Here is an 11,111-nt window from a genome sequence, read left to right on the forward strand (position 1 = left end):
GATTAAATAGAAAAAAAAAATACAAAAAAATATTAACCACGACTACAGAGTCGTTACAACTAAAAGAAAAAATATTATAAAATATATTTTGCGTCATATCACACACTGCCATTTTAAAATGCATGAATAAAATAATCAAATCATGCATCGAAATTAACACATAGAATTTATTCAAAATAATTGGCTTTTAGATATTTAAGACATTTTTTTGTCATGAACAAAACTTAGTAGCTATTAGAGGTTCGAGTGTATTTTTGAAATAAATAAATAATGATTTGTCAAAATTTAAGTATTTATGACTTCTAATATTAATCAACGATTGGCTCTAAAGTATAGGCTTATTAACAACTTGAAATTAAATGATGTTATATTAAATAATATAAATGAATTTCCAATAAAGTCGATTAGTATGTAATATGATAGAGGCACAATTTCGATTATAAACTTCTCATAAAAGGGATTTGATACTGTTTACACGTTTGCACAATTATTTTATACAGCAAATGTTTGTGGCGGGCCACTTTCATCTGTAAAAAGGTCAAGTTCAATTTGAAACCGACTAATATACACATTATATTAAGTGTTTTCTACGGTCACAATAAATCACGAGTTACATTTTTTGTACGTAAAGTCCGAAAGAGATATATATGCATTATTTTCTTTTCGAAAATATTTGTTAAAATATATTTATCACAAATTGTTTTTTATCTATTATGATGTTATCTGTATGAAACTGTTCTTAATCATCAAATAAATTATGTATTTGACGTATTATTATTGTTTTTCATACTGTTGATTCTATTAAAGTAATTACTCTACACATGTTTGTGTTTTATTTATGCAAATCGCTATCGCTCACAATTAAAGTCTGTAAAGTGAATATAAAATATACATAATAAGTTAATAAAATATTAAACAACAGCGAGTAAATCTCTGACCACTAGGCAAAGTATTTATTTATTATTATTATAGGCCTATTACTATAGGCCTATCGATAACAATGCAATTATCATATGAAGTTGTGACTTCTGTAATGTAAGAATACTTGTAATCAAGTTTGATTTTTAACAAAATAGTTTAGTTTATTTTTAGTTATGAATCGACATAGTTTTTCCTAATATATTCGGAACTCTCTACCAAAATTATTAGCTAGCCTACCAGAAAATATTTGAAATATTTCATGTAATATCGATTTTCGGTTTTATTTTTTATAGTCACTAATATATATAATTATGTCATGTCATTATGTATACGAGCTGTCAATGTCACTTGCGATTTTGTGGTTAGAAATTTACTTTTAGTGTCAGTCGAAAAATAATCAATAATGTTTTTTTGTAGTCATTACTTAGAACGTAAAGACCACGTAGCTGATTAGTACAAGAAATATCAAAATATTGTGAAATACCAAAAGTTCAAAATGAAACCACGACCCTGTGGATGTAAGGGCTGCAGAACGTGCCTTGTTTGTGAAACGTATTACGGCGCAGATGGTCTTAAAAACACAATACCTCTTGATAAAGGGAAGAGTTATGTATACTGTCCCCTGTGTGATAAAGCGTGGAGCGGCTGGGATATAGACCTGTACAAACAACATCCAAATCATGAAGGTGAATCGATAGAATATCCGGGCGTTTATATAAAGCTGGACTTTATATCAAAAGCCGAAGAAGATCAACTTATAAATAATATCGATGAAGTTCCCTGGGACATTTCGCAGAGCGGGCGGCGTAAACAAAACTTCGGGCCAAAGACTAATTTTAAAAAGCAAAAGATTGTAGCTGGTAATTTTGATGGATTTCCTAAATTTTCCAAATATTTACAAGATAGATTTAATGATGTCGACTTACTTAAAGGTTATGAAGTGATTGAGCAATGTGCCTTAGAATATGATCCTAATAAAGGTGCGTCCATCGATCCTCATATAGATGACTGTTGGATATGGGGTGAGAGAATTGTCACAGTAAATGTCTTATCTGATTCTGTCCTCACTATGACACCTTTTAAAGGAGATAAAAAGAAATACAATCTGATTTGTGCGGAAAGCTATCCACCTGTAGTTCACACCGATGGCAGTATTAATTTAGAATTTATAGATAAAGGACCAAGTATGTTAGAAGTTTGTAAGCCACTAAAAGACAATGATGTAATAATAAGAATACCGATGATAAGGTAAGTTAAGTTTATCAACATTTTGTAACATTTTTTATTTAGATAATAGTTATCTCGTTCATATGCGCTAGCTTTCATTGCTTAACCAGTTTAATTATAGAATTTAATGTGATATATAAAATTCCTGTTGTATAATATTGAATTAATACTTATCACTAGTATACTAGCTGCTCTAAAAAACAGTGTTGAATTCAAATATTTATTATATAATAATTCAGGACTCTTTATAATTTAAATTATATATTTACAGGAGATCACTTCTAATTATTTACGGAGAATCAAGATATCACTGGGAACATGCTGTTTTAAGAGAAGACATTAAAACAAGGAGAGTGTGCTTAGCTTACCGAGAGTTCACTCCACCATACATGAACAATGGAACTCATAATGTTATTGGTCATGAAATCAGAAATAAAGCAAAAAATTTTTGGGATCACCAGGAAAGATATAAAAACTGTTTGCAAGATATAGCTATAAATAAGTTAAGTATATAATATACATATAGTTTCTCTTAGTAAACTTGCCCCTGATGCAATTATTTAAATCAATTTACATGTATTGTACAACATTTCTAAATTAAAATGTATTGTGTCTTGAAATAACCATCTTTTATTTCACATTAAATAATCAACACTATAAAAATGTGCTACATACTATAAAATGTACACAGTGCAACCTTTGCTATGAAACAAAACTTTATAAAAAAAAAAGAATAATAAATTATTATTTATGTCAAAATAATGATAAATACATATTTTATTATAAAATCTATGATAAAATACAGCTAAATAAATTAAAATGAATAAAGTAATTCTTCATTTAAGCTGTACTGCACTCATGATGTGCGATATAAACACTATCTCCTATATTGTCCTCTGTGCGGTGTGTACTTTGTTCGTTCTCTTGCCGCGCCAAAATCATTTGCTCCTTAATTTTCCAAGTTTGTAGTGTCTTTTCACTTTTCATCTTCCGGATGCATCTTGCTAAAAGGAGCGCAAATATAACGCCCAATAACTGAAATTAAGAATAATATTAATTATTTCATGTAATTTGTTTAGAGTTTTGATAAAATTCTATCAATCAGTTTTAAAGTACATATTAAAAAGTTTTAAAGTAGTATAAAAAAATATGTAAAATAATACATGTGGAAGAGTGCGAGGAATTGCTTCATTTATGTGCTAGTTAATCCAATACTAATGAAGCTAATGTAAAATAAGAAAGTATTCTCAAAAAGCAAGTTTTAAGTCATGAGAAGTGACAACTTCAAAGTTTATCTTTGAAATTGTTTTCAACTTGTGTTATTGTCACAATAGAGTCATTGTATTTTTTTACTAACTAAACTATATACTGAGTATTACTACAGAGTCTTCTGGCATTGACCCCAGTCCCTACTCTAACAGCCTTCTGGCATGTTGTCAAATATTATAGATACTCAAATCAAACTCGAACTAACCAAAGACAAGTAGATTTAGACATAGACAATTTGAATAACTTTTGCTAATTTTTACATTCCTAATAAAATTAAGAATAATGTATTTATGATTTTACCTGTATAAACATAACAGATACACCCAAAACGCCAATCACACTAGAGTTCTGCACGAACAAATTGACCAGCGCGGCTTTGCAGCTGTTAGCCCTCATAGTTGTACAGAATTCATCTCCTCTTGTGATACAACAGGTCTCAGGTACCTTAACTACCACTTGGTCACCATTGACATGAGTAGACACGACCACTGTTGTTTGGTTAGATGAGAATTCCATTCCGACGTAATCCAAGTAGGAATTGCTTCCGCAGCAGTTCAGCTGATGAGAATTTGAATACATGTAATTGATGAATAGGAGCTTTCTTTGGGTATAATTTAATATAGGAATCAGGCAATGTCAAACAACCTGACTAATGAGCTGTAGAATGAACAGAAACTATGAAATGACAATGACCTTTAAAAAGTCAGAAGTTAAATTGTTTTTTATCTCTTATATCCACCATTTAGACCTGAACAACGTGTACTTAAATAATTGTTGGGATGGTAACCGATTTACACGAGTTTGCATTTGACTCACCCTATCGCTCTTGACCCTCGGTTGAATGTAAGTAATAGGTAAATTTTTAAGATTTATGAAATAGATAGGCGGTGAAATAAATTGACCGCCTGTTAGCCTTTGCCAAAAGGCGTTGGCCCTCCAACAAACTCAAACCACTATTGAAACCACCAATACGCCACATGCTATGGTATTTAACAATAAAATATAAACACTGACTTACTCATTCTTTATACTGCAATCATTTTGATAGATTTTTTTTTTGTTTGAATATACCAATTAGGTATACTTATAGGAAAACTTTTAGATAATATGTTACTTACGCAAACTTGTAAACGGTCAATCTCCATTGCAATTTCTGGATCGGCGGCATATTTTGTTACTGGTATATAAATGTAATTTCTCAGTGACTGTGTGTCTAACGTAAATGCAAGTATCACAACAACCAATTTTCCTATTAACATCAGCGCCAAAATAAATGCATACTGAAATACAAGATATATTTAATTATACAATTGATTTTATTTTAGCCAACAAATGGATTCGTCTCAATCGCCAACCGACTGAATTATTGTTTTATGTTTATGAAAAATTTCATTTGCAATTTATTATTCCTCCGACGTTTTTATAAGATAATTATTAAAAAACTGAGTAAATGGGCAGTATTTAACAAATCGTAGAATCGTCTAAGATTCAAAGTACAGTTAATATAAAAAAAGTTACAATATAACATACCAGGTTGACCAAACATGTGCTTTGTTTTAAGCTACCAAAGAATCCAAATAGAGTGACGATGAGAAGGAACATGCCCATGATAATGCTGAGAATAGAGGGCGTAAAGAACCGGCCCGTTTTGGCGCTCTCGTAGAAGAACGAGAATGTGTGATAGTGGGAATATACGGAGAATCCCAGGACGATCATTAAACCTGCTATTATCTGAAAGTTAAATCATAATTTATACATAATATTTATTCCCTGGCATATATATAACTAAGTACTTAAATACTTTCTTTAGATTCTTTAGATTCTAAAAATATTCTTACAACATCATTCATAATTTTATAGTATTATTTAATGTATCATAATATTATATGAAAATTAATCGAAATCTAACTAACGAATTTTCATAACTTTCCATGGCATAATTTGAAATAAATTTGTCAGAACGATCCCTATAAAGAATCAAGACCTAACCTTATTGTCGTGAGAGAACTCGATATTCTTTACTTTTTTTATTCTAAAGGCATCAAAAGCTACAGAAGAAATGTTTATTACATTGCGTATGATTGACCAATGTATTGTTCTATAATTTTTTTTACAATAATACCATTAAAAAAAAATTGTAACAATTGGGATGTAAGAATTATAACATTACCTTTTAATCTTATCGGTTTTATATTCTATTTTTTTTAATTCGTGGTTTTACGAAAGTTTTCAATTAATTATACATATAACTATATGATATAATCCACTATATAATCCATTAAGGATTATCTTGTAGCCGATGATGTTTGGTATTCATTTGTTAATTAAAAAGATTGATTAATAAAGGTAGTACTTATATAATGTATATATACTTAGATATAGAAATAATACGTCATTTTATTAATATTATAATGTTATATCAGAAAAACGAATAAATTAATTTCTAAAACTTGTTAATAAGAAATTTACTTATAATTTATGCTCTAAGTAAACTCGCATAATATATTTCCGAAAAGTCGAATCTGTATTTTGGTAATATTACTGTATTTAAATAAAATAAACAGTAATAAAATTATGATTGTATTTTTAAAATAAAACGTGACATACAAGTAAAATTAAGGCAAATGGCAAGCGAACTAATTCATACTCCAATGGCTGATAACATTTATTGATTCATCCTTTGATTATTAATTTGACAAACAAAAAAAATTAATGGATTCATCATTAAAATACTTATCTATGAATGCTATTTACATTGTCATTTTTTAAAATACTTATGAAATGGATCACTAGATAAAATCATATTCGATAAACAATAAGGTGCTTTTCGATTTTTATAAATAAACCAGCCAAAACATTGAATGTAATTTATGCATCGTAGAAAAAATGTTTTATAGTAATATAGGTATTATGAGTTTGATGCAGGAAAGTCTGGGAGTAGATTGATTTAATTCTATATGATTTAAGATTCACATTATGGTATTATTGATATATCTAAATTATTTTCTATATCAAAAAATATGGTCAATATTATTAAAAGTGTAAAGTCTTAATCCAATTATAAAACTATATTTCGATATATATAGACATAGAACTCAGTACAAAATAGAAAATCATAATAACCGGAACAGCTACGGGTAATTGCCCTGTATGTTCTTAGAATCATATGTTATTGATAGGTAAAGTAGGTAAAAGCACTTCATAAATACGTATCTCTTGTTTCGTAACATATAAATATAGTTTCTATTTTCAGAATAAACTGAGTGAACCATCCACAGTAATTAGTATGAGTATAAAAGATATAAACAAAAATCCAAAGAAAAAGGAAAAATTTATTTATTATTAAAGATTATAAGGTTGTCAATGAAAATAACAATTTCTATGGACGCAACTTATTACTATTTATATATATGAAGTATTTGTAAATTTGTATTTGTTCCCAATTTATTAAGTTTATGTTTATCAAGCCTTTTTTTTCGTTAATTTCATAACATTCTCTGAACGCTCTCCCTTTTTCTAGGATATATTAAATCTACTCGCTCAATATTGTAATAGTATGCAGCCTGTAGGTAGTGTATCGTAAATCGAGACTTACTACTTCACAATTAATACCTTTTATTTAAATATTACACAATGATATGAGAACTTTATACAATTATATACTTTATTGTTAAAAATACTTACAATAAACATAGTAGTAATCGTCAACAACAGAAATCTTATAGACTTCATGTTGTACTCAGTTTCAGTCTTGGTAAACTTCATTTTTTGTGTATTTTGAATTTCCATTATTCACTTTAAACAGCACTCTCCGCCGTACTGTGTGCACTGAAACCACAAATAAGGTATCGAGCCTCGTATCTTGATAGATGCTGATAACGCTTTTATGGATATTCGGCCAAAGATTAAAAATTCAACGAAACGATTATCATACACTTTTATCAAAAATCGTTGACGGGAAATATAAATCAGTTATATATTTAATGATAATACGCTAATTGATATAATTTCGCTGGATATTCGACTTATTTTTGTACGTTACAGAAGTAATAACATTACGAGTACATTGGGACTGAATAGTAGAGTTTAATATTAGCTCGGCATTGTGTAATATGAAACAATGATAATGGAAGAATAATATCGTAGCGCGGAAAATTCTAGAGAAGCATAAACTGTGAAGAAAATCATCATAATAAATTACTACAACAAGCATGTCAGTCACCACTCAATCAAATTCACATATACTTACCAATGTATTTTGTTTTTAAATTTCGATGGGATTTCTTTTATCTCTTCGAAAGGATTTTCCAGTATCAATGAATTTATGTTACACATTTTGTAACTATGGATACAATTTTTAACCGACTTCATCAAAAGAAGGAGGTTATCGATTCGTTTGTCTTTTTTAAGCGACTTAAAAAAACGAACGAGGTTAACAATTCGTTTATATTATTTTTGTTTCCTCAGAGCTCTGTCATCTATGTACCAATTTGTTATTTTTTTTTTGTTGAGAATATACGTCCCATTTGGTAAAAGTGAAATTTGAAGTCGATTATTTTTTTGTTTGTTTTATTCCAGAATACATAGCTTACACATATTTTTATAGTTAAAATACATTTGAATTATTTCTATTGATGACTTAATTTTTTTACTGATAGATAATCGATAGGCGCTGTTTATTAATTTAATTTAAAAAAGTTCTGTGAAATAGCGAAAGGACAACACCTTTTCAGATACTTGAATACCTCAAAATAAACTTCTTGCAATCTTTGTCTTTTTTAAAAAGTCGCCCGATAAACTCTATCTATAATTTCAAATAGTTAAATATGTAAGGATAGATTTGGAAGGATGTAAGGATGGTTATGTAATTCACACTACTGAGAAAAAAAAGAGTAACTATTGAGTTTCTTTCCGATTCTTCTCGTTAGAATCTACATTCCGACCCGATGAAAGCTTTACATTTAATACAGTTCCAAAAAAAGTAAAAGTAAAAGCGTGCTTATAAAATAAAAACCAACTTGATTAAAGTATATTTTGATTGATTTGATTTAGGAGCGTCAATGCCGTATTAACCGTTTTCACGGGACTTTTTAAAGGGATTATGATGATAACATATTATTCAGTTAGGTACTTAAACAAAATATACTGTATTAAAATTTAAATTCTTATTAATAGGATCTATTGAAAAAGTCCTAAAAAAGCTATATTATTGATAATAATATTACTGATATTTCGCAAATTATTAATTGAAAATTCAAAAATTTGAATTGTATAGTGAATTGAACGCTGTTTTACATATAAAAATGAGTTTTAAGTTATTTCTATAAACACTAAATAAACTAAATTGCCTTCTTTTGGAATATCGATAAAAAAATGTATTCTCATATTAGTAATGATTACCAAGCTACATGCTCAATGGTTCAATGGCTATATATGGCTCAATGGTTCAACCTTAATGGTTCAAACTACATCGTCAACCGAATAAAAATATACGCAATTGTGAATATTAAGTCTTTGTTTTGTAAAAAAAATTTTTTTTAATTTAAATTACAATTAATTATTATATATTTATTTTTTCCAAAATTATCTATCAACATTAAAACGCAACGCCCAAAATCGCTCACAAAGGGACGTATCGCTCGTCGTTGCATGTCACACACATACGCACACGCAGTACACGCAAATAAGGCTAAAAATGACAGAATTTGAGGAGCGACAATTGGAATAAGCTCTGAAATACCTCTAATGTGAAGCTTACTATTATAAATGGCACGTTATTTTGCTGAAACAAATCTTTACAAGATAAGGTTATAAATTTGGCAAAAGATTTGGCTCTTTGGTCGGTGACCCACTAGTATAAAGGCATTATATTTTTAAACAGCAGACAAGTTGAATCATTATATAATGATTCTAACGTCCAAATGATATATAATCTACTAATTTGTGCTCGTAACAGATTGATTTAAGAGTTAGACTTTGTATTATTGTTTTTCTAATTGCAATAACTGAATATAAAAATAAAATCAACCTAGAAGTAAGTTTGTTTTTATTATATAAAACAGAACGAATAATTTGTTTCTTTTATCAAAAACACAAAATTATTAAACCGACTTGTTATTGACTTCTTGTAAGTCTAGTGGATAGATAAATATGTTACAAAAAGATTAATAGTTTTACACTATGTAATCGTATCCGTCATACACGGATATTGCTCATATTGTTAACAAATTCTTTTTAATTTTAAATTTTAATAACCAGAACTACTTATTTATTTTTATTTTATGATTTAGGTTGACGGACGAGCAAATGGGCCATCTGATGGTAAGTGAAAGAAATAGTAACCATTCCTTACATTGCACATTCGCCACCAACCTTGGAAACTATGATGTTATGTACCTTGTGCCTGTAGTTACACTGGCTCACTCACCCTTCAAACCGGAACACAACAATACTGAGTACTGCTGTTAGGCGGTAGAATATTTGATGAGTGGGTGGTACCTACACAGACGAGCTTGCACAAAGCCCTAATACCAAATAATGACTGGCTTGAAAATTACGTTACTTACATACAAACGTCGTAGATATTATCGAGCTAGAATGTTTTTGTTTTTTTTTTTATTTAATTTGATACAATAATTAGATATAGTACTGAAATATGACTTAGGAAATATCTTCGCATCGATCTATATTATCGTCCGTCTGTGTTGTTCGTTCTGTACAAAGAGGACCTTGTTTTATAAAGTACATACGACCGGTAAAGTTATTTATGTCGATAAAACACAAAACAAAAGCAGTGTAGGCATGATAATACTCTGATCCATATTGATATGGCTTGATAGCATTATCAGTTATTCATTTAACACACGAACGTAATACTTATGAATAATAAAACTATGTACTAAGTATGAAAAGTTCGAATAGACACAAAATTAATCAATGAAATCATAAACGTGCAGCATTTTGTGATTTTTATTTTTTATTATTATAGGTACTTATTTTAAGTACGAGATACGGCTTCGTAATTTCAGGTTATATTAAATAGGCGATTACTTTTCCTAAAATTTAGGTACATATTTGCTAGCATATCTAAATCAAGAAAGTATTACTATACGTATAAATATTCTCGTGTTGAACCCTTAGTTTTACATTTAGGTATATAGGCTTAGCACGAAAGTTGATGGACCGCGTTGCGATAACAACTGTTTCAAAATATAATATTTTAGGGTCCTTTTTTCTTATGACATACCATCTTAGTTCCCAAAGTTGGCAGCACATTGACTATGTAAGAAATGGTAAAAAATCCATACGGTGCAAATGTCTATGGGCAGTGGTGACCACTTACCATTAGGAGGCCATTTGACTACATGCCTAAGGAAACCATTAAAATAAATTATATTGATAACATAAAACATACATGGATGAATAATTAGATATAAGTTGTTGATTTAACTTTCTCAATGATTACATTCAGATTTTTTGTTGAAACATATTAATAATATATATTAGGCTCAGTACAATGTTAGGTATATAATTGACCAGCGACCCGCCCCGGCTTCGCACGAGTGCAATGCTGATACTAAATATACTACAGAATGTCTAACAACGTTCACAGTTTTTCAGTCATTAGACAATACAAACCGCTATGTCCCTGCGTTTTAAATATGTAATATCTTCGAAAATATTTATTTAAATTA

General features: G+C 29.1%; 2 protein-coding genes across 2 annotated transcripts; one reads left to right on the forward strand and one right to left on the reverse strand.

Moving 5' to 3' along the window:
• The first annotated feature begins 1,257 nt into the window (after positions 1–1,257).
• On the forward strand, positions 1,258–2,763 carry LOC125064874 (alpha-ketoglutarate-dependent dioxygenase alkB homolog 4). Its single transcript, XM_047672167.1, has 2 exons — positions 1,258–2,169; positions 2,420–2,763. Exons 1-2 carry the CDS (start codon positions 1,418–1,420, stop codon positions 2,661–2,663), a joined length of 996 nt encoding a protein of 331 aa, XP_047528123.1. The 5' UTR covers positions 1,258–1,417; the 3' UTR covers positions 2,664–2,763.
• A 172-nt stretch (positions 2,764–2,935) lies between these two features.
• Positions 2,936–7,387, reverse strand: LOC125064875 (23 kDa integral membrane protein-like). The gene is made up of 5 exons (XM_047672168.1): positions 7,102–7,387; positions 4,948–5,148; positions 4,536–4,697; positions 3,718–3,975; positions 2,936–3,183 (listed from the first exon to the last, which is right to left on the reverse strand). Exons 1-5 carry the CDS (start codon positions 7,204–7,206, stop codon positions 2,989–2,991), a joined length of 921 nt encoding a protein of 306 aa, XP_047528124.1. The 5' UTR covers positions 7,207–7,387; the 3' UTR covers positions 2,936–2,988.
• Positions 7,388–11,111: the final 3,724 nt, after the last annotated feature.

This window comes from Vanessa atalanta, chromosome 6, assembly GCF_905147765.1.
Source record: "Vanessa atalanta chromosome 6, ilVanAtal1.2, whole genome shotgun sequence".
Taxonomy (NCBI): Eukaryota; Metazoa; Arthropoda; class Insecta; order Lepidoptera; family Nymphalidae; genus Vanessa; species Vanessa atalanta.

Coding starts and splice junctions, on each gene's coding strand:
- LOC125064874 (XM_047672167.1), top strand. CDS start 1,418: ATGAAACCACGACCCTGTGGATGTAAGGGCTGCAGAACGTGCCTTGTT. Junction 2,170..2,419: donor ATAAGAATACCGATGATAAG/GTAAGTTAAGTT, acceptor ATATATTTACAG/GAGATCACTTCTAATTATTT.
- LOC125064875 (XM_047672168.1), bottom strand. CDS start 7,206: ATGGAAATTCAAAATACACAAAAAATGAAGTTTACCAAGACTGAAACT. Junction 5,149..7,101: donor CGATTACTACTATGTTTATT/GTAAGTATTTTT, acceptor TTTAACTTTCAG/ATAATAGCAGGTTTAATGAT. Junction 3,184..3,717: donor TATCTGTTATGTTTATACAG/GTAAAATCATAA, acceptor TCTTAATTTCAG/TTATTGGGCGTTATATTTGC.